This window comes from Mastigoproctus giganteus, chromosome 9, assembly GCF_048544385.1.
Source record: "Mastigoproctus giganteus isolate SK-2022 chromosome 9, ASM4854438v1, whole genome shotgun sequence".
Lineage (NCBI taxonomy): Eukaryota > Metazoa > Arthropoda > Arachnida > Uropygi > Thelyphonidae > Mastigoproctus > Mastigoproctus giganteus.
The window spans coordinates 106,063,388-106,087,931 of record NC_143583.1 but is presented as its reverse complement, the minus strand read 5'-3'; the positions used below and the strand labels follow the sequence as shown (position 1 = coordinate 106,087,931).

General features: G+C 38.9%; 1 protein-coding gene across 2 annotated transcripts in view; it reads left to right on the top strand.

The window, feature by feature from the left end:
- Positions 1 to 24,544, top strand: part of Stoml2 (stomatin like 2) — a 213,702-nt gene that overhangs the window by 105,303 nt on the left and 83,855 nt on the right. The window contains exon 6 of one of the 2 annotated variants that reach the window (XM_090382178.1): positions 3,273 to 3,329. The exons of the other annotated variant lie outside the window; for it this stretch is intronic. Within the exon in view, the coding sequence (XP_090238304.1) occupies positions 3,273 to 3,329 (57 nt within the window). The remainder of the gene's footprint in view (positions 1 to 3,272; positions 3,330 to 24,544) is intronic. 2 annotated transcript variants of the gene reach the window in all.

Here is a 24,544-nt window from a genome sequence, read left to right as displayed (position 1 = left end):
CTCATGATGTTAAATTAGAAAAAATGGAAAAGCTTTAAATCTGTGGATAGATGACCGAACTCAAAATAAAATTCCGTTAAGCCCGCACATCATTTGTGAAAAGGCAAAACGCCTTTATCAACACTTTAGCGAAACTGGTGATAGCACTGGCGGGATAAGTTTTTTAGCTTGCAAAGGTGCTGATTTGAAAGATTTGTTTGAAATTTCTAATAAATATTACATTTAATATTAAATTGTTTCTTATTTTCATTTCGATTTTTCACTATGTACTGTCTGTGTACATAGTCATATTATGAAGGTACATATAATACATACATAGACAAAATTTTTGACTAGTTTTTCTTATATATTTCATACTTTGGAACGGAACCCCTTTATTACTATGGGAGCCATAACTCAGTATTTGCATTTTTGGTATTCGCGGCATTTCTCAGGAACGTAACCCCCGCGAATAGCGGGAGTTTACTGTACACGAAACAACGATGTTCCCCAGCACCGAACCCTGACATTAGTTCATGAAGAGCAGTATCCATTGATTACCACTCTCTGTCGTCTCCCAATCAACCATCCCTTTTTCCTTTGTAGCAACTAGCCCTGAAATCCAAGTATATGATATCAAAATTATTTTTTGCATCCATTTCCTTTGTGACTACATTATAATATCCAATCAAATTGGTCAGACAAGACCTCCCTTTAACAAACCCATGCCGTGTCTAGATGATCCTGCAGTGCTTCTTTAACCAATGACTCCCTTATTTTTCCCAGAACACAAGTTAAACCAACAGGTCTATAGTTACTTGTGTCACCTTTTGAACCCCCTTTGTTAATTGGGGATACATTTGTATACCTCCAGTCCATGGGGATCTCCCGTGAGTCCAAGGAAGCTCTCATAATTATGGCTAAGGGTTTGTTTACTTCCTTTGCTGCCTCCTTCAATATAACTTGTTAGATCGCATCCACTCAAGGGGCCTTCCTTATATTTAACTTCAACAATTTCTCCTCCACTTTGCTCTCAGTTTTTACAAACTCACTTAGCTCCCTGTTACAGTTTGATAAACTTCTGGCCTTCCCCTCCTTGAATAACTCCTCATGAATGAATGTAGATGCAACTCATTCAGTTTATCAGCTACCTGAGCATGATCATCAGTACTCAAACTATCAATGTTAAGTGGACTATTCTGATTCATCCCTTTCCTTCAAGAGTTTACATAAGTAAAGAACTCTTTGCTGTTTTTCTTTGCATTCTTTGTCAAAAGTTTCTTGTATTCTGCCTTCACCTGCCTAACCTCCTTTGTGACTTGTTTACAGACTAGCTTATATCTGCCATAGGCTTCTGTTTTGCCTAATAATTTATATGCATCTCATGCATTCTTCTTCTCTGCCACGAGCCACATTAATTCATCCGACATCCATTTAGGCCTAATCCTTGAAGAGTATTCCCTTGTTGGTATGAAAATCCTAGTAGTTTCTATGATTAATTCCTTAAATGCTTCCCATTTAGAATTTGCTGTTGGTAACATCATCAGTTGGTCCCACTGCATAGAATTTAAGAACTGGCCGAGACCACTGTAGCACGTTTATGAAAGTATAAACTCGTCCAGTTACTCCTGATGGTAATTACATCTTTTTAAGTAAATCCCACATCAGTTCACTGTGATCACTGTCATCCAGTGGTTCCTTTATCTGCAAATTCTTAATGTATGAATAATCACTGCTGATAATCAGATCAAGAGTATTACTCCCTCTGGTTGCCTCTCGAACATGTTGCTGTAGAAAACAGTCATCCAGTAAATCCACAAAGTGGATTGCTAGTGTGCGAGTGACCAATGCACAAGTTCCAATCAATATCTGGAAAGTTAAAATCCCGCATTATAAGACATTCTGATTTACTGGCCCACCCTATTTCTCTGCACAATTTTTCATTATACTCATCAGAGTCACTAGGCCTATAACATACACCTACTCTCATTTTCCCTTTACCAATGCTTACGTCACACCACACTGACTCAACATATGCTGTTAGTTAAGAAACACAATTTATGTATTTCTTAACTAACAGCATAACCCCGTCTTGTCTATTTTCTCTGTACACATTGTACTCCCCAAATTCTGCACTGCTTATATCTTTGTTTCACCATTTCTTTGATATTCCAACAAGATCTGCCTTTGATGTCTTTACCAGCACTTCAAACTCATCAAATTTATTAACTATACTTCTAGTATTGGTGTACATGAAGTATACATGCACCTGTTCCTACTTTTAGTTACCCTAACACAGCCAGTGTATTTGCTTTTTCTACAATGACTCCCAGCAGGCCTGGAAATCCCAGCACCTTGCTTTCCAGGCTGCTGCTCATTCTAATAGAAGCGGTGTGAGAATCACTTTCACCTCTGGCTGCGGCGACTGTTAATATTTTAGTATGTGTATCCCCCCCCCCCCAAGCTAGAAGTTTTCCGACTAAGATAACACTGCCTCCATGGCATCAGCAAATATTCTTGCAGCCTTTCTATTTAAGTAAACCCCATCCCTATAGAAGCATTCTCTCCTGTTAACAAGCACAGACCATGCTTAAAAAAATTCTACCACATGAGCCTTGCACAATCTCTCCAGAGCCAAACTAATTGAAATGGTCTCATCATATACTCCCTCCTATCACGTCTGGGCAGAATTGCAGACACTTTCAAATTAAACCCTAATTTGTGACTTTTTTTCAACATTGATCTGTACTTCTTTAGTAAATCTGCAGATCTCTTACGCTTAATGTCATTATTGCCAACATGTACAACAGTATCACCTTTTGGGCCCTTAAAAGATATCTGCTCTACAATGTCATCAACTTTTGCCTCTGGCAAGACATACCCTGGTCCTGTTCCACCTATCCTTTTTGCATAATATATTCCCCATCTCCCTGACAATAGAATCACCAAAAATAACTAGTTCCTCTGGGACCAGAGCATTTTGCCTCGGAGATTGCTGCTGTGTTGCCTGATGCACCGGAGTGAGTTCTGGCTTTGAGTTGGGCAGCCGAGAGCTTGATGGGTCCCTCTTATTAATTTTGTTGAGGGCATCTACCCTACACCTCACACTCTCATAAATGTCCATCAGATTTTTATATATCAAATATATATTCTAGGTAGATAACTTAATAAACATCCCTTGTAGCTGTTAGAGAAATTATCTTATCTTTATAAGTTTTTAAACTGTTTTTAACTGAAGGGCAGCCATTTTGTTAACCTTATAGTAATTAATTCTAAAATGTTTTGTTTGACAGCTGCTATAAACAAAGCAAGCAATGCATGGGGTATAGATTGTCTGCGGTATGAAATCAGTAAGTAACCTTTCATGTAAACAGTTGTCTAAGAATTTTTCATGCCTAAAATAAATGCTCCACTAAAATAAAGTACTCCACTTTTAATACAAATTCATAGGGTAAAAATATATAGAATAATTTATTCTCTCCACAATTCATTGTCATTTAGCTAATTTTGATTATATTCTGTATGGCTACGTGTATAATTTACTAAAGTATAATAAAATTTACTGTGTTATTTTTTAAAAATATTAAAAGGACTTATGCTTTAAAATGTTCAAACTGATAATGATCATAATAAACATCTTGTCTGCATGGTCTAAGCAACACAAACTTTGCAAGGTGTAATTTGTGAATTTTTAAAATGAATTTGCAGCAAAATAAATTTTTTTTAATGACGACCCAAACATGAAAGGTATTTTTAACCTATAGTACAGTGGTTTTCGACCTTTTATTATTAATAATGGCATCCCTAAGTAATTTATTTTATTTTATGGCACCCCTACTCAATTTTTATTATTATTATTTTTTTTTTTATGTAAACTCTAAACGAGAGATATAAGAACCTATAGGTACTTAGTACCGTGCTTGGGTTGGAGGTTGAGAAGACAAAAGAAGATATTTGTTGACAATGGACTTGAACTTCTGTAGACTGTAATTTTCAGGAAATACGTATGAAGATAGGTTGTTCCAGAAAACGGCAGTTGAATGAATAAACGAGAAAGATTAAAAGTTGGTTCTGTGAGTTTGAAGTTGGACAGTAAATGGATGTTGACTGGTGGCAGTAGGTGTTCGGACTGTTTTGAAAGAGAGAGCGGGATTTATAGAAGCCAATTCAGAAGAACAGTGCCCATGGAAATATCTGTAGAAGAGGCATGCAGCAGAAACAGTATGTCTATGAGACCGCGAGTGGAGAGACTCTGTTAGAGATGAATCATTAATTAACCTAACTGCCCTCTTCTGAATGGAATCAAGAAGATTGGGAGAGGTTTTGGGGCCACCACCCCAGATGTGGGAACAATATTCCATGGCTGGGCGGATTTGCAATTTATACAGAGTGAGCAGCTGTTTGGAAGAAAAGTAATGCCGAGAGGGAAAGAGAAAACCAAGTTTTTTAGATGCATAGGAAGCAATATTTGTAATGTGCTTGTGCCAAGAGAGATTAGAAGTCAGGGTAATCCCCAAAAGAGATATATCATTTTGCCTAGAAACTGGAGTGTCACCAAAGATAAGCATAGGAGCAGAAGAATCCTTTTTGTGAGATATAAGACAAGACTTGAGTTTTAGAAGGGTTGAAATCAACTAAGTTGTCTTTGCCCCACTGGAGAATTACCTGAAGATTGGCATTTAGGGAATTGGTAGCAGATTTTCGAGACGTTGAAGCTGATTGAGTAGGGCAAGGTTTCTCAAAATGAAAAGTAGAATGCAATGTGCTATCATCGGCAAAACTATGGATAGGATTTCCACTCAATGGAAGGTCATTAATATACAAGAGGAAAAGAGTGGGGGAAAGAACTGAACCTTGGGGGACACCGGCATTAGTGGAGAAGTTAGAAGACAGAGATCCATCTACCATCACCCTCAGTGAGCAATCAGAGAGAAAACTGGATAACCAATTACTAAAAACAGTTGGCAAACCATAAGATGGAAGCTTGTTTAGAAGACCTTTATGCCAAACATGATCCAAAGCCTTTGAGATGTCAAGAGCAACTACTTGTGTTTCACCGAACCTTTCCATTGAATTAGTCCATAATTGGGTAACATAAGTCAGAATATCACCAGTGGATCGACACTGACGGAATCCATACTGGCAATCGTTGATCAGACGGAAGGTTTCTAGGTAGTTATTTGATTTCTCCATTACTTTAGAAAGAGTAGAAGTAATTGCAATGGGACGATAATTGGATGGGAGGGATTTGTCACCCTTTTTAGGAACTGGCTGGATATGAGCAAATTTCCAAGCAGAAGGAAAAATACCTTTGGAATAAGAAAGTGAAAAAAGGCGGCAAAGAATAGGAGTAAGTTCAGCAGCACAGGTTTTGAGAACAAGTGGAGAAATATCATCGGGACATGGAGCTTTCTTAGCGTCAAGATTCGCCTGCAAACACCTTTTGACAGAAGACCACAGGAGGCATTGAATGGAGCTTGTTGGGAATGGTGGGAGGTATTTTACAAAGATCATTAATACATGAGTTGGAAGAAAAATGGGATGCAAGCAGGTCAGCTTTATCCTTGGCTGAAGTGACAACACAATCTTCTGCTTTTGACAGAGGTGGGAGCAGAGATGGGCAAAAGTTGTGGCCAGTAGCATTTGGCAAGAGACCAGAATGCTCGGCTACCATTAGGGCAAGAGCAAGTTTTCTACTCTTAGGCTGTTCAAACTCTAGTTTGGACTGATTAATAACTGCTTTACAATTGTTGCGAGCTTTGGTGTAGGCAGAAAATGAAACTGAAGAATTAGACACAAGCCAATTACGATATGCAACATTCTTCTCTTGAACAGCCTTGGCACATTTATTGGAAAACCAAGGTTTAGATAAAGGATGAGATTTTAAAGTGGAGTGTGGGATAAAGGATTCCATTCCTGCAAGAATAATTTCACTGACACGATGTGAGCAAACGTTGACATCAGAAGTTTTGAAACAGTAATCTGACCAAGGAAAAGAAGAAAAGAAATCTCGCAGGTCATCCCATTTTGCATTCTTGTAATGCTAAACAACACGAGGTTGGGTATAGCCATGAGATAAAGGTTCCATTGGAGAAGAGACAATCACCAAGTTGTGATCTGAAGTGCCTAAAGGAGCTCTCACTTTGACTGTGTACTTAGAAGGGTTGTTTGGAGAAAAAAGATCAAGCTTATTGTCTGTATGATTAGGATTGTCTGGTATTCTTGTAGGTAAATGAACAATCTGTGCAAGGTCATTAGTAATTGCAAAAGCCTCAGCATCTCGACCAGCTGGGTCAGTGTGACTAGAAAACGGAAGCCATCTGGAGTTGTGAACATTAAAATCACCAAGGAAAATTACCTCACTGTTAGGAAAGTTGGACTGGAGAAAGTCAAGTTGCAAAGAGAGGAAGTCAAAGAGCTCCAGGTGATTAGTGGAGTTGGGAGAATGGTAGAGACAACAGATGAATTTGACACAATGAGGTAGAGAGATTTAAGCCAGAGAAGATCAAAGAGAGGAGATTCCAAATTGCCAAGGAATCATACAGTGAATAATTTGTGCATCTGAGATGAGCAGCAGTTGAATCAACCGATAACTGAGATTCTGTCAGAAAAAGTACATGGGGTTTGGTAGACTGCAAGTGGAAATGGACATCGTTGAGATAAAATTGAGACCACATATATTTGTGAAATGAATTAGGAAGTGCTTGGGTGGTTTAGATCTTTTCGCAGATAAGCTTGCTCCATTAGTTTGACAATTCATGGTGTATTCAATAGTAAGAAAAAGTGGGTGGGACATACTGTATGAAGTAATGAAATTTTTGGATATGGCATACACATGGTAATCATATACCCAGATCCTTGACATAACGTGCCCTCAACAATGCTCCCTGCATACACACTACTCTGACTCCGTCCAGTCACTATCTGACAGAGTAGAGGTAGCAAGATTATACACTAGTTGATCCGGAAGCCTCCTAGAGAGTTACCAATAGGTTCGATCCGGTGTACTAACTAGTGGCCAGCTTGCAAACACCGTTTTAGAGCTGTACCCTCGAAATGTAAGGAATATTGGATCTCGCCACGATGTTCATCATAACCTCAAAAGTCATCAATCATACTGCATGATGGAAGAGATGGGGAAGGGTTGACCGGAACTTAGCTCTAGAGACTAAACATGGGTTCCACCACTTCAAGCCTCCAATAAGCAAAGTGGTGGTATTGCACCGGTTGATGAGAGTCATCTACCACCTAGTACTGCCAGGTAACAGAGGGGCGGCATTCCTCCATGAGGTGTGGGCGCCACACCTTGACCCCTGCTTATGTTGGTTCACACCTGGGTGGTCACGCACCATGTACCTGTGCATGGAGGTTATACCGAGGATTACTACAGTCCCACCATCTTGAAGGTGCAAGCAGAGGATTTGGCTGTCACAGACCGTTCGGACTTCACTGAAATTGGGTCCACTTGACTTGAATGACCACTTGACCCGAATATCAGTTCCATCAGCGTTTTAGACTCTCAGGTAGCAAGTACAGCTTATCTGCCATATCTGAGAGAATGTCTGTGACAACCTCAAGGACCAAATTTGTCAATATATATACATATATATCTGATAATTAAAATAAATATGATATTTAAAATAAAAACATCAGCCAGTAGTACGGCAATAATGCAGAGCGAAACAAAACGCAAAATAATATAAAATAAACAAACAGGGAAGGGAAAGTAGAAATAATAGGACCAAAAGGTAGTCGATAATCCCCAGTATAATTTAGTCAATTAAGTCATTAAACCCAATTAATAAAAAAGATATAAATTTAAAATAATGCCAATTATAAATAATTTAGCGGTACCCCCCTCGAAGGTACCAGTTCCAAAAGACGTGAAATATCACCAAAAAAGGGTTAAAGAAACTACCAAAAACTAAAATATCAAAATAATAAATCAAAATAATAGACTGACCATCATGCCCCATATCGACAGAGGACCACGAGGCCAATAATGGTCATGGAATCGCTGCATTTCAATCGTCATACAAATCATCGCAAAGGCAGAAATATCGAAGAACCAAACCAACCCTCCATTCTCCGATAGATCAACCAATGCAGAGGATTTGCATGGCGGTGGTCCTTATGCAGCGAAAAATAATCTATAGAACAGACAGCACTCTTGATCAGAGCCACACCACTGACATAATGCAAGCTTAACAGCTTATATAATAGAAAGGAAAGAAATAGATGGCGGCACAGGCGCTGCTTATTTAGCATATCAACCCACTACTACCACTAATTTATATTATGTGAGGTAAAAATTAGGCAAAAGTAATAAAAATAAATAGATATGGCTATGTAGCTATCATTAGAGGCAGCAAATGCACATCCTCCACATGATGCCTAATTATATCTGATAATTAAAATAAATATGATATTTAAAATAAAAACATCAGCCAGTAGTACGGCAATAATGCAGAGCGAAACAAAATGCAAAATAATATAAAATAAACAAACAGGGAAGGGAAAGTAGAAATAATAGGACAAAAAGGTAGTCGATAATCCCCTGTAAAATTTAGTCAATTAAGTCATTAAACCCAATTAATAAAAAAGTAAATTTAAAATAATTCCAATTATAAATAATTTAGCGGTACCCCCCCTCGAAGGTACCAGTTCCAAAAAACGTGAAATATCACCAAAAAAGGGTTAAAGAAACTACCAAAAACTAAAATATCAAAATGATAGACTGACCATCATGCCCCATATCGACAGAGGACCACGAGGCCAATAATGGTCATGGAATCGCTGCATTTCAGTCGTCATACAAATCATCGTAAAGGCAGAAATATCGAAGAACCAATCCACCCCTCCATTCTCCGATAGATCAACCAATGCAGAGGATTTGCATAGCGGTGGTCCTTATGCAGCGAAAAATAAACTATAGAACAGACAGCACTCTTGATCAGAGCCACACCACTGACATAATGCAAGCTTAACCAGCTTATATAATAGAAAGGAAAAGAATAGATGGTGGCACAGGCGCTGCTTATTTAGCATATTAACCCACTACTGCCACTTTGGTAGTTTCTTTAACCCTTTTTTGGTGATATTTCACGTTTTTTGGAACTCGTACCTTCGAGGGGGGTACCGCTAAATTATTTATAATTGGAATTATTTTAAATTTACTTTTTTTTATTAATTGGGTTTAATGACTTAATTGACTAAATTTTACAGGGAATTATCGACTACCTTTTTGTCCTGTTATCTCTACTTTCCCTTCCCTGTTTGTTTATTTTATATTATTTTGCGTTTCGTTTCGCTCTGCATTATTGCCGTACTACTGGCTGATGTTTTTATTTTAAATATCATATTTATTTTAATTATCAGATATATATATATATTCTCAGTTTTCTGCCTGTTAGATCTGAATGATGGATTTTTAAATGTTATACGATAGCTATTATAATAATAAAATTATAAGGATGAACCTTTTTATAATGAAATAAATATTCTTGCACTGAAAAATTTAAGTGTTACTTCTTATTACAATTTCGCCCCTGAAATGTTTTTGCAGCACCCCAGTTGAAAACCACTGCCATAGTACCGTGCATGGCTTGAAGGTTGAGAAGACAGTTGACATTAGACTTGAATTTCTATGAATTGTAATTTTAAGGAAATACACATGAAGGAAGGTCATTCCAGAGAATAAAAGTAGAAGAGATAAATGAGGAAAATGAAAAGTTGGTTCTGTGAGTTTGGAGTTGGATAGTGAATGGATATGATGGATTGTGTCATGCTCAAAGAGAATGGTGGAATTAAGATGCCAATTTAGAAGAAGAATGCCCATGCCCATAGACATATCTATAGAACAGGCATGCAGCAGAAACTGAGCATCTATGAGACAGAGGGCGGAAAGACTTTGTAAGAGATGGGTCATTAATTAACCTGACTACCCCCTTTTGAATAGAGTTGACACTTGAGATAGGTTATGGAGACACCACTCCAGATAAGATCAGACAAATTTGAGATTTATAGTGATTAGTTAGTTAGAGGAAAAGTAAATGTGAGAGTGAAAAAAGAAAATTTAGTTCTCTTTAATGCAGAGGAAGTAATAATTGTCATGTGCTTATGACGAGAGAGAGAGAGAGAGATTAGAAGTCATATAATCCCTAAGAGAGGGATGTGATTTCTAAAAATGTGAGTCACCAAAGATGAGCATAGTAGCAGTAGATTATTTCTTATGAGAAATAAGACAGGACTGAGTTTTAGAAGGATTGAAGTTAACTAAGTTTCTTTATCTCATTGGAGAATTACTTGCAGGTTGGCATTTAAATAATTGGTGGAGAAATTCTAGAAGTTGAGGTTGCTTGTGAAGAACAAGGTTGGTTTCTCAGACTGGAAGGTGGAATATAGTGTGGTATCATCAGCAAAACTGTGGACAGGATATCCAATCAGTGTTAGGAGGTCAGTAATGTACAAGAGGAAAAGAATAGGAGAAAACACTGAATCTTGGGGAACACCAGCATTAGTGGAAAAGTTAGAAGACAGAAAGCTATCCACTATCACTGCAGAGAGTGAGAAAGAAAACTGGATACCCAGTTGGAAAACACAGTCAGCAATCCATAAGATGGAAGCTTGTTTAGATCTTTATGCCAAACATGAGCAGAAGCCTTAGAAATATTAAGAGCAACTACTTGAGATTCACCAAACTTTTCAATTGAATTTTATCCAAAAATGAGTAACATTAGAAAATATATCACCACTGCTTCTACAATTACAGAATCCACACTAGTGATGCTTGATCAGATGGAAGTTTTCAAGGTAGTATAAGAGTTTGCAAAAGGAAAAGCAATGGAGTAAGAAAGTGCAAAAGGATAATGTCATTGCATTGTCTTTTGAATTAGCTTTCGCATTATGCTTTTTGCAGAGCATAGATTTTGAAAATAAACCTCTCACAACCTGGAGCTTTTTTGACATCAAGATTGTTCAGAGTTCTAACATCCTACTGTTGAAATATCATGGGAGGCAATGAGTGTAGTGTATTGAGTATGGCAGGTAGTGGTGTACCAAGATCATCGATACAAGGGTGAGAAGAAAAGTAGAATTATTATTATTATTAGCTATATGGTACAAGGAAGCCTGAGGCTTATGCTGCACCAGCCAAAAAAAAAATTTCTGAATTACCCTGAGAGAGAGTAGAAGGGGGAATCACCAAGAAAGAGAAGAATGATGATATCCAGCTCACACCCAGAGTCCTGAGCTGGATATCATCATCATTCTTATCTTTCTTGGTGATTACCCAATGCTGGTATTTCGCTTTAACTGAGAATGCAATAGGGCTGTTGACTTGTATCAGAGATGGAAGTATAGCTGGACAGAAGTTACATCCAATAGATCTGGCGAGAAGCTAGACCTGTTTAAAATGAAGTGATATTGATTAATAACTGTTTTAGATTATTATGTTGTGAATTGTTGTTTTGTGTTGACAGAAAATGAAACTGGAGATATGGATATGAGCCTGTTTTTATATGCTGTATTCCTACCTTTAACAGCCATAGCACATTTAAGGGGGAAACTGAGATTTTCCTGTAAATGTGCAAATGAGATTTTTGGGTGGAATGTAGAATAAAGCATTCTATCCCTGCAAGAATAATTTCACTGACATAATCTGAGCACTCTTTGAGATCAGAAGATTTAAAATAGTAATCCAACAAGGAAAATAATACTAATCCAACCAAGGAAATCATGTAGATTATCCCATTGTGCATTCCTGGAATGCTAAACAACATGAAGCTGAGAATGGCAAATGAGTATAAACACCATTATGCCTGGCATTTGTGGATTATGAAAAGGCATTTGACTCCATACAGCATAAGGTAATACCCCATATATTATGATTTTGAAGAAAATATATGAGAACGCTACCTCCTTTATTAGATTAGACAAAGACAGTAGCAAATTTAAAATTGAGAAAAGAGTTTGACAAGGAGACACAATATCTCTGAAGTTGTTTACTGCTGCCCTTGAGGAAGCTTTCAGAAGATTGGACTGGTCGCAGAAAGGAGTCAATGTGAATGGAGAGTACCTAAACCATTTAAGATTTGCAGATGAAATTGTGGTCATAAGCCACGATCCCAAAGAATTAGAGGAAAATCTTAATCAGTTATGCACAGTTAGTAAGGATTTTGGACTAAAGATGAATATGGCTAAAACAAAAGTAATGATGAACAAGTATGCCACAGAAAGGAAAATAATGATTGAAGGAGCAGTAATTGAAAAGGTGGAGTCATATACTTATCTGGGACAAGTTATTAGCTGTAATAATGATAAATGGCTGGAAGTCAAGAGAAGAATAAATTTTGGATGGATAGCATTCAGGAAATATAGACACACTCTGAGGAGCAATATCCCAATTTGTCTGAAACGTAAAATAATGAACCAATGTATGCTACCCACCATGACTTACGGAAGTGAAACTTGAGCATTCACCAAAGAATGGAAGAGAAGCAGAAAACTATACTGCGAAGAATGAAACAAATTATATTAGGAATCAGACTGTTAGATAAGAAGAGAAACACATGGATTGGGCAGCAAACACAAATAAAGGCCATTATTATCACAACTAAAAAAATTGAAATGGACTTGGACAGGACACATAGATCGAAGACATGATTAAAGATCGACTAAGAAAATAATAGAATGGTACCCAAGAGGAACTAAAAGAAAACCTGGAAGGCAACAATGGAGATAGTCAGATGAAATTAACGAGTTCATGGGTGGTAAATGGATGGCCATTACACAAAACAGAAGGAACTGGAATATTGCTGGAGAGGCCTTCATCCTGCAGTAGATTGAAAATGGCTGATGATGATGATGATGATGTGAACCTAAAATATTTATTTTAGGGCCGTGGCCAAACAGATGAATAAAAGTCCAGCATTTTTATTTTTTGAATTCTTATTCATGCTCCCCTCCCTCATAAATCAAAAGAACTACAAATCCCACTTCGAAATTGCTCATTATGGTATTTGATAATTGAATGCACTAGAGAGATATAAAGGAGTGTGTGCATTACTTAATTGGTTGGTTTCTGTGTGTTTGTTATGACTAGTGTCATATTTCTTCATGAAATATAGAAATCAGAAATTAATAAACCAACCAATCTTGTGTCACGACTCAAGGCAACTCTCTTTCCTTGAGGAATGAGTTAATTATTACAACTAAGTATAATTTATAATTATTACCAATTATAATGTCCGATGTTTGTAGTTGAAGATAAATTTATTGTTTTAATTAGCATAACATTACACTGAAAGAGGGGCTGGAACATAACCCCAGGGGGCTCACATCTGGTGAGTATGGGTTTGGCACACTTAGGGTCCCAAGCTGGATATCATCATTCTTCTTGGTGATTCCCCTTCTACTTTTGACTCTCTCTCTCTCTCTCTCTCTCTCTCTCTCTCTGTGTCTCAGGGTAACTCGGGAAATTTTTTTTTGGCTGGTGCAACATAAGCCTCAGGCTTCCTTGCACCATGTAGCTAATAATAATAATGTGTGTGTATAATTAGTTTTTCTGTATTTCAATAAATTTTTTAATTGCACAGAATATAGAATAGTGTTATTTCTCTATTTATAAGATACATTAGGTGCCTCTGTAGCCAGGTGGGCAGGAGCAGCAGTGCATAGCACGCGCTTCTTGATTAGACCAGGGTTCGAGCCCGTGACCACCAAATACGGAGGGTGTGGAAAGGTCAGGGAATGACCACCGCATATCCCTGGAGCAATATGGCCTTAGTTGCTAATGCTCCTAAAAACAAAATAACAACAACAAAAACGTAGGATACATTGAAAATATCCTTTAACCACCATATCAGGGTTTGTTTTATTTTTATTAAGATTTTGGGGATTATTGAAAATATTAAGAAATTAATTTCTTTAATCAGTATTTTCAAATCATTCTTATAAATTTCACCTTCTGCATTACCCAGAACAGCTGAACAGAAGATACAGCATTCCAAATGTAACAGGTTATAACACTAAAAGAACAAAGTGGGATGTCTTTGGCCATCATATCAGATCCCATGCTTACCAGTGATAACCTGAACAGTGACAACCCCTGGCTGAACAAGCCAAGGAAGTCCAACAGCTCATCACTGCAGCTTGTTATGCCTCAATTTCTAAGTGGAAAAAACGAAGACCAAAACATGCACTTTGGTGGATAAATGTCCTTACTGACTTCAGAAACCAGACAAGACAGTCAAGAAAATAGTTTCAGCAGGCGAAGTGAAACTGCAGACCACAACCAGAAATTGACAGGCTCCAAGATATCTACAAAGAGAACAGATGGACATATCACAAAACAGTATACCGTGAAAATCAAAATGCCTCTGGGAAAAACTTGTGGTCAGATGCAGGAATGCTGATCCTTGGGGCTAATCTATAGGCTTGTAACAGACAAGATACGCCCAAGTGAGATCTCCTCTATCAGAAATACAAACGACCAGGAAACCTCCTGGGAGAAATCACTTAACACCATTGTCTTCTTGACTCCATTGTCCTCCAAGATTCCCATATCCTGGAATCCAACATTCAGGCAGAGGTGCGACTGCATCACATAATGTGTTAAGGAAACATAAATAAACAGCATTTCCATAGGGATGAGATTGGTCTGGCCTTGGCTTTTACCAGATTTGGCAGCTCCAGTCTGGACCTGCTTGAAGTTGACATCATCAAAAGGATCTCCTACAGAACGTCTACAATTCTTGCTTGAGAGATGGGGTTTATCGAAATTTGCCACTCTCAAAATTCTACTGAAAAGTATCAACAAGCTGCAAGACAATCCAGACTCGTACTGGCCTGCTGCCCTGTCCTCTGTAAACGGAAAAATCCTCGAGAAATTAATAACCACAAGATTTACTGATGCATACAAAGCTAAAGGTCTAGAATCGCCAAACCAATACAGATTTAAAAATGGGCTGTATGCCGAAGACTCCATCAAAACTATCACTACTGAATGCGAAACACAGAAGATATATGCCCTCAGGCTCTTTATGGACTTCAACGGGCCCTCTGATACTCTATGGTGGCAAAGCATCTTGAGGAGGTTCAGGGAGGCCGAAATGTCAAATCCGATATGATGTCCAATTCAAGCTGATGTCCTGTTACTTTGATAACAGGAGAATTACTATGCAATCCAACCATTGCCAGATAACCAGGCAAGTCACTAGGGGTTGCCCCCAAGGTCAATTCTTGGACCACGGTGTTTGATACCTAGTTAATGAGGGAACACCGGAACAAAACCCAGCCAGCATACTGAGACTTGAGATGACAACTCGAGGACATCCTTAACACCATTCTTGAAGACCTCGCTGAACGGTGCCACAAGAAAAGCTAACTGTTTCCACAATGAAAAAAGACAGTTGTTCCCCATAGGATCTTTGAATCCCTAAGACGCCCCCAACCATCAAATACACAGAGCAGAAAATAAAATGAGAGTTCTTACAAATATTTTTTTTTTTTTTTTTTACGAACACCCCAAACACAAGAGGTATTAGAACCTATAGTACTTAGTACCGTGCTTCAGTTGGAGGTTGAGAAGACGAAGGAAGATATTTGTTGACATTAGACTTGAACTTCTGTACTGTAGACTATAATTTTCAGGAAATACGTATGAAGGAAGATTGTTCCAGAAAATGGCAGTTGAATGAATAAACGAGGAAGATGAAAAGTTGGTTCTGTGGGACAGTGTCAGTTGGACAGTAAATGGATGTTTGCTGGTGGCGGCACGTGTTCGAACTGTTTTGAAAGAGAGAGTGGGAATTTTAGAAGCCAATTCAGAAGAACAGTTCCCATGGAAGTATCTGTAGAAAAGGCATGCAGCAGAAACAGTACGTCTATGAGACAGCGAGTGGAGAGACTCTGTTAGAGGTGAATCATTAATTAATCTAATTGCCCTCTTCTGAACAGAATCAAGAAGCCTGAGAGAGGTTTTGGGGCCACCACCCCAGATGTGGGAACAATATTCCATGTTAGGGTGGATTTGTGATTTGTACAGAGTGAACAGCTGTTTGGAAGAAAAGTAATGGCGAGAGCAAAAGAGAGAATCAAGTTTTTTAGATGCAGAGGAAGCAATATTTGTAATGTGCTCGTGCCAAGAGAGATTAGAAGTCAGGGTAATCCCCAAAAGAGATATATCATTTTGCCTAGAAATTGGAGTGTCACCAAAGATAAGCATAGGAGCAGAAGAATCCTTTTTGTGAGATATAAGACAAGACTGAATTTTAGAAGGATTGAAATCAACTAAGTTGTCTTTGTCCTACTGGAGAATTACCTGCAGATCAGCATTTAAGGAATTGGTAGCAGATATTCGAGAAGTTAAAGCTGATTGAGCAAGGCAAGGTTTCTCAAAATGGAAAGTGGAATGCAGTGTGCTATCATCAGCAAAACTATGGATAGGGTTTCCAGTCAATGGAAAAAGGTCATTAATATACAAGAAGAAAAGAGTGGGGAAAAGAACTGAACCTTGGGGGACACCGGCATTAGTGGAGAATTTAGAAGACAGAGATCCATCTACCATCACCCTCAGTGAGCGAACAGAGAGAAAACTGGATAACCAATTACAAAAAACAGTTGGCAAACCATAAAATGGAAGCTTGTTTAGAAGACCTTTATGCCAAACACGATCGAAGGCCTTTGAGATGTCAAGGGCAACTACTTGTGTTTTACCGAACTTTTCCATTGAATTTGTCCATAAATGGTAGATCAGTGCTTCTCAAACTATTGGTGGTGAAGGACCAGTTGGTCCTTCACCACCAATAAAAGTACTGGTCTGTTGCAGACCAGTACTTTTGTAAAATACAATCATCATGGACCAGTCAAATCTACGATGAATTTCCAATTCATCGCAGACCTGTAACAAACAGTTCGTGGACTGGAGCAGGTACACGGACCACACTTTGAGTAGCACTGTCCTAGATAGCAAATTCTCCTTCTTTCCACACTGAAGTTATCTCAAAAAAAAAAAAAAAAAACTGAAAATCTTCACTGGAAAAATTGCTCAAATCACTCAGAAGGAATGGGGCCTGAAGGGATTCTTACCAAAATTATACTACCAATGTGTATTTCTCCCTATTATGTCATATAGAAGTACCGAATCGAGGCTTCCACTAATCCAGTGAGACTAATCGAGACCTAGAGAATTATCCTCCTCTCAATCTCCAGCACCTGCAGCATGGTTCCAGCAAGCATGTGTTCAGAGATAATCTCACACTCAGTTGGCAGCTTTCTGCATATGACCTTGTGGAAAGCTGCCAAATTGATCATGAGATTGCTTTCCAATATTTGAAATACCATCACAGGAAGGGTATCTATAATGAACTTGGTAGCATCATTCTAGACCTGAGCAACCCAATTCAAATGGAGAAAACCAGAATCAGAACAGAACTCGTAAACCACTTTCAGTGGACTTGGAATTTGAACACCTTGGGCAGGACAACCTTTAGACTTCTTCCAAAGGTGCAGAAGTTTTAGGCGCCTCCGTAGCCAGGTGGGAAGGAGCAGCAGTGCGTAGCACACGCTTCTTGATTAGACCGGGGTTCGAGCCCGTCACCACCAAATACGGATGATGCGGAAAGGTCAGGAAATGGCCACCGCATATCCCGGAGCAATATGGCCTAAGCTGCTAATGCTCCTAAAAAAAAAAAACCAAAACCAAAAAAGCAGAAGTTTAGCAAGCACCATCTCAAATGGTTTAACCCAGGACTTCACACCACATTCCTTATCACCGCTCATGGCAGCATGAATGCAAAACTTCACTAACTTGGCCTCTCGCCAACTGTTTACAGTAACTGCAAATGTAACCAACTGGATACCTCTGAACATATACTGCATAATTGCCCTTTCTATGACTTTGATTCCACATTCAGAAAGAATTCTCCACCGACAGAGGATTCTCATTCCTTGATTGTCACAGAAAGAGAACTTCCTGGTGTTCTTCCAATTGCCAATAAAGTCTTCAAGTGAAGAATCGACTTCACAGACTGGAGTAGCCTATCTTTATCTGACCTGTTGCTGTCTTCAGACTACACCAGAGTTCCCCACTCACACAGAACCAACTTCCTACTTATGATGACTTCATCAATAACTTGTCTGTACACCAGAACCTTTGCTGGCATCCAATCTTGACCTTCCTGACTTCTTTAACACTAAAGGACTGATTGCTGATCCTATTTCAGGGTGTGATCTACTGCTGATACAGCATCACACTGGGTGGGATTTACCTGTATGCTCCTATTGACTCTGAAGATGTTCTTGGAGTGGGATTCTGCTGACCCTCATAGGGGTGGGATAACAACAGATCTTGGTATTCCAGGGTGGGATTTCTCCAAACACATGGTTGGATATATTAAACCCCTGTGGGGTGAATGGATGCCACTATCCTTCTTGTTCTTTCAACTTCACTTCTTAAGTATCTAATATCTTCCAGCTTCCAAGTGGATGCCTTATTCTTCCATCTCCTTCTCCTGTCCTCTTTCCCCTCCTCACCTCTATCCATACTTTTCTGGCTCTCCTTGCCACTCATTTCAATATTTCATCCAGGCTTATCCAGAATTTTCTGGGAAGCCCAGCAAGAGCCCTTGATTGCCGAACTTGCACATCTCCTTGTGGCAAAGAATGGGAGGCAGGGGATAGGTAACTGGGTGTTTGCCAATTACCTGGGTGCTAAGTTGCCAGTTGCTGGCCTACAGCACTCCAACATAACACTTCACCACATCTGTCACAGATTCAGACTCCAACTTCATGGCTGGCATTGGCTTTTTGCCAAGTACAGACGACACAGTGGTGTATAAGAGGAACCCTAGAGACTGCAAACAAGTATGTTTGACACACTGTGATGTCCTTTCTGTACATATACTCCCCATATTCAAATTCTGTGTCAAATTCTGCATCAAATGTTATAAATCTTATAAATATGCTGCTCTTCTTGGAGTAATGTTATTAGTGGAGGCCCCAGGGTTCATTTCTGAGCCACTTACTCTTTTTGGTATTTATTAACAATATTAATGATATTATTTTAAGCTTATTATCTAAGTTTGCAGATAATATAAAAGGTTGGCAAGGTGGTTAATGACAGGAATCAAGGTGTACTACCGCAACTTCAAAAGTTAAGCAAATGGGCTGAGAAGTGGTTATTGAAGTTTAATATTGATAAATGCAAGGTACTGCATATGGGCAGTGGTAATCGCAGAATAAATACCAGTTGGATGCTGCCACACAAAGGTGGTGAATAATGAAAGAGATTCATAGGTAAACGTGCTATCTGACATGAAGCTCTCCGAGTAATGCAGACAGAATAAGGAATACACAGGGTGCAGAATATACAGGAATTTTGTTGGCAGGGACAAGGAGCTAGTTGTCCACATTGTATAAAGCAATGGATAGAACTAATAGATGGAAGCAATTGCAAGATGATATTAAAAATGAGGAAATAGCAAACCTCTTGGGGTAACAAATATCCAGTTAAAGATAAGTGAAGCAAACTTATGATGTATGGGCATGTAGAAGGAATGGGAGAAGGGGAGATTACCTAATTAGCTAAATGGATATTTCAAGTAAAAATGAATAATAATGAACACAGAAGCAGACCAAAAAGAAGGTGGATCAATGATGTTCACAAGCATTAAAATAAGGAGGGCTTATTTTAGCTAGGGCTAAAAATCTAATGTGAAGAAACTAGTGAATGGAAGGTTGATAGTCCAGATTGAGTTTCTGCAACCTAAAGTATGCTGTGCCACAGAGCCACTCAGCCTTTTTTGCTGATGGCTGCTAATAATCTGTGCCTGTCATTCCCCTATATGGACTACAGGCAAATAATACACAAGATATACTCCCAATGGCAAGAACTATGCATAGAGAGAGAGAGAGAGAGAGAGAGAGAGAGAGAGAGAACAAATAAATGATACCAGATAAAGCCTGTAATAGAAACATGGCAGTCTAGTCTAGTCTACACAGGAATCATAGCAAGGAAGTTGTTCTTGCTTGACCCCATATAGGACACAGTCATCTAAGACATTCGTTCCTGCTGAGGGCAGATACTCTCCTATGTATGAGTCTTGTGACACCATTTTAACTATAAAGCATATTTTAATCGATTGCATTAATTTTACCTGTATTCGCAATATATATTTTACTGCTTTTAGTCATCTGACTTGGACCTTATACACCTGGTCAGATTTTATCAGACAACGACAGTATGTTAGCAGTTTTAAAGTTTTTATAAGCTATTATTATATACGCACATATCTAAATTAGATAATGTACTTTTAAACTTATACTGCTTTTTATTTTTATATATATAACAATTTGACTAGGTAACCTTTTTAAAGGTTACAAGAATCTCTATTTTCTTTTGCATTTTAATTTCTTCCTAGCACAATATAACCACAGTCATTTTTGCACTAGTAAAATCAAAAATCAATCAATCAATCAAAGCTGATGTTTGCATCAGGATTTTTCTGAGACTGCATCAGCTGGTTAAAGAAGGGATTAGTTTATGATATGCTGTTTTTGTCCCAAACAGCTAATAAAGATGCGTGGGATCTCCTTCAAAAAACTTCACTAAAATGCAGCATCTAAGCTTAATTAGAAAATATTTTATATTTACTTTTGAATATTGATAAATGAAAAAAATAATTTTTACTATTTGATCTTCTAGAAATGATCTAAAGGCATTTCCAGTTGTGTCACGTGTGTTTGTCAAAACGTTTGGGTGCATGATTTTATTTGACCAGCCTTAGCATTAGCAAGGACACATGATGCAAGAAAGCAAGCTTATATAGCATCAGCCAAAAAAACCCCTTTATTTCACTCATCCCCTCCCTCCAAATGTTTGTCAAGTTCTGCCTTGAATCTATTTAAGCTATCAACTTCTACGACAGATGGAAGTTTGTTGCAGCAATCAACCACCCGCTGGCTAAATGCAAATTTCCGCACATCTATCCTACATCTGTCTTTCCTCAATTTGAATTAATGCCCTCTCGGGCAATTATTTTGAGCAAGAGGAAGAAACCATCAGCATTGAGCAGGCTCAAACATTCAAGGCTTTATAGACCTCAATCAGTTCACCTCGCAGGTGCCTAGTCTCCAGACACTGTAATTTGCAAAACTTAAGCCTTTCTTCATAAGAGCAACCCTTTGTTCTGTTCACTAATCTTGTTGCCCTTCTCTGTACTTGTTCCAACAGCTCTACATCCTTCTTAAAATGAGGCCTTGAGACCTGTATACACTACTGAAGGTGTGGCCTGACCATTGCCTTTTACAAGGGGATAATCACCTCCTTATCCCTGCTAGAAAAATTCCTGTATATCATTGACAAGATACCATGAGCTACTCTTGCAGACTGTCTGCACTGCTAAGAAAACTTCATATATGCCTGCACAATTACCCCCAGGTCCTTTTCATTCTCTACCACTGTCAGTGTGGTACCACAGAGTTTAACGTTACTCTGGGATTGCTACTTCCCATATGTAGTACTTTACATTTGTCAATGTTAAACTTAATTTGCCACCTCTCAGCCCATCTGCTCAACCTTTCCAGATCTTGTTGCAGCAGCATAGTGTCAGTAGTGTCCTTGACCACCCTGCCAACCTTCGTATCGTCTGCAAACTTGGACATTAAGCTTGGTATACCATCATAAATATCATTTATAAATACAGAAAACAATAAAGGACCCAATACTGAACCCTGAGGGACTCCACTAATAACATTAGTCCACAATGAGCAGTGTCCATTGATTACCACTCTCTGTCTTCTCCCCCTCAACCACCCCTTTATCCATAGCAGCAATTTGCCTCCAATGCCACACTGCTCCAATTTGTGCAGCAGTCTTCCATGTGCAACAGTATCAAAAGCCTTTCTAAGATCCAAGTATATAATATCAAAGTTATTCCCTGCATCCAGTTCTTTTGTGACTGCATCATAGTATCCAATCAGATTGGTCAGGCAAGACTTCCCCTTAACAAAACCATGCTGTGTCTGAGCTATAACTGAAGTCTTGTCTAGATGATCCTGCATTGCTTCTTTAACCAGTGCCTCCATTAATTTTCCGGGAACAGAAGTTAAACTCACAGGTCTATAATTACTTGTGTCAGCCTTTGATCCTCCTTTGTGAATTGGGGTCACATTTGCACATCTCCAGTACATGGGTACCTCCCCTGAGTCCAAGGAAGCTCTCATAATTATGGCTAAGGGTTTGCTTACTTCCTTTGCAGCCTCCTTTAATATAACTGGATAGATCCCATCCACCCCAGGTGCCTTTCTTGTGTTTATCTTCATCAATTTCTCCTCCACTTTACTCTCAGTTATTACAAGATTATCTAGCTTACTGCCAGAGTTGAATGCACCTCTGGCATTCCCCTCGCTGAATAACTCCTCATGTGTGAATGTCGAAGCAAAATATTCATTTAGTTTGTTAGCTACCTGAGCAAGATCATCAACAGTTGACCCATCGATATCAAGTAGACCAATCTGATTCATTCCCTTCCTTCTAGAGTTTACATAAGTAAAGAACTCTTTGCTGTTTTTCTTCGCATCCCTTGCCAAGGATTTCTCATAATCTGCCTTCGCCTGCCAAACCTCCTTTGTAACTTGGTTACAGACCAGCATATATCTATCATAGGCTTCTGTGTCACATGTCAATTTATATGTATCCCATGCATTTTCTTCTCTTTCACATGTCTAATTAGTTCATCTGACATCCATTTAGGTCTAAATCTTGAACAATATTTCTTTGTTGGTATGAAAAGCCTAGTAGCTTCCAAGATTAATTCTTTGAATGCTTCCCATTTTGAATTTGCTGTTGGAAACATCATCAGTTGGTCCCACCGTATAGAATTTAAATACTGTCTCAGACCACCGTTGTCACCTTTACAAAAGCAAAAACCCTTCTCTTTACCCTTGATAGTAGATACGTCTTTAAGTAATTAACACATCAGTACATTGTGATCACTGTCACCCAGTGGTTCCTTTATCTGCAAATTCTTAATGCATGAATAATCACTGCTGATCATCAGATCAAGAGTATTACTCCCTCTAGTTGCCTCCAAACATGCTGCTGCTGCTGTAGAAAACAATCATCCAATAAATCCACAAAAACCTTGCTTTTGTGTGCGTGACTAGCCCCCAAATTCCAGTCAATCTCTGGGAAATTCAAATCCCCCATTATAAGACTGTGTGATGTACTGGCCCACTCTATTTACCTGTGCAGTTTCTTATTATACTCATCAGAGTCATTAGGCCTATAGCACACTCCTACTCTCAATTTTGATCTCCCAATGCTTATGTCACACCAAACTGACTCGACACCGCACTGTCCAGCGATGTTGACTGGCTTCATTTCCTTGGATTTTATGTGTTTTTTAACTAATAGCATAACCCCTCCTCCCTTCCTAACCTGTCTATCCTTTCTGTAGATGTTGTACTCCCCGAATTCCAGTTCTGCATTCCTTTTATCTGTGACACCACATCTCTGATATCCCAAAATATCTGCCTTTGATGTTTTGAGCAATACCTGAAATTCATCAAATTTATTTACTAAACTCCTAGCATTGGTGTACACGCAAGTATACATGTACCTGTTTCTATTCTTGGCTACCCTAACACAACCCATGTGTTTACTTGTACTGCAATGACTCCCAGCAGTCTCTGAAATATCCTGCATCTTGTTTTTCATGCTTCTGCTCATTCCAATAGAAGCAGTGCAAGAATCACTTTCACCTCTGCCAGTGGCTACTGTTAATCTATTAGTCTTTGTATTCCTCCAAGCTAGCAGTTTTCCGACCCACCTAACACTGCCTCAATAGCATCAGCAAATATTCTTGTACCCTTTCTATTTAAGTGTATCCCATCCCTGTAGAAACAGTCTCTCCTGTTAACAAGTACAGTCCAGGCTGAAAAAATTCTACCCCTTGAGCCTTGCACAGTCTTTCTAGGGACGAATTGATCGACAAGGCTCTCATCATATACTCCCTCCTATTGTGTCTGGGCAGAATTGTAGACACTTTCAAATTCAACCCTAATTCACGGCTTTTTTTTCAACAGTGACCTGTACTTGTTAAGTAATTCTGCCGATCTCCTATTCTTGATATCATTAGTGCCAACATGTACAACTATATCACCTTTTTGTGGCTCCTCCATTGCCACGTGGGAAGGAGCAGCAGTGCGTAGCACACGCTTCTTGATTAGACCGGGGTTCGAGCCCGTCACCACCAAATACGGTGGATGCGGAAAGATCAGGGAATGACCACCGCATGTTCCCAGAGCAATATGGCCTTAGTTGCCAATGCTCCTAAAAACCAAATTACAAGTACATCACCTTTTGTGGCCTTAAAAGATGATATCCGCTCAACAACATCATGACCCTTTGCCCCTGCCAGACATACCCTGGTCCTGTTCCACCTATCCTTTTTACAAAGCATGTTCCCCGTTTCCCTGACAATAGAGTCACCAACAACTACTAGTTTCTGTGGGACCAGCGCATTCTGCCTTGGGGGTTGCCGCTGTGTTGTGGGATGACCAA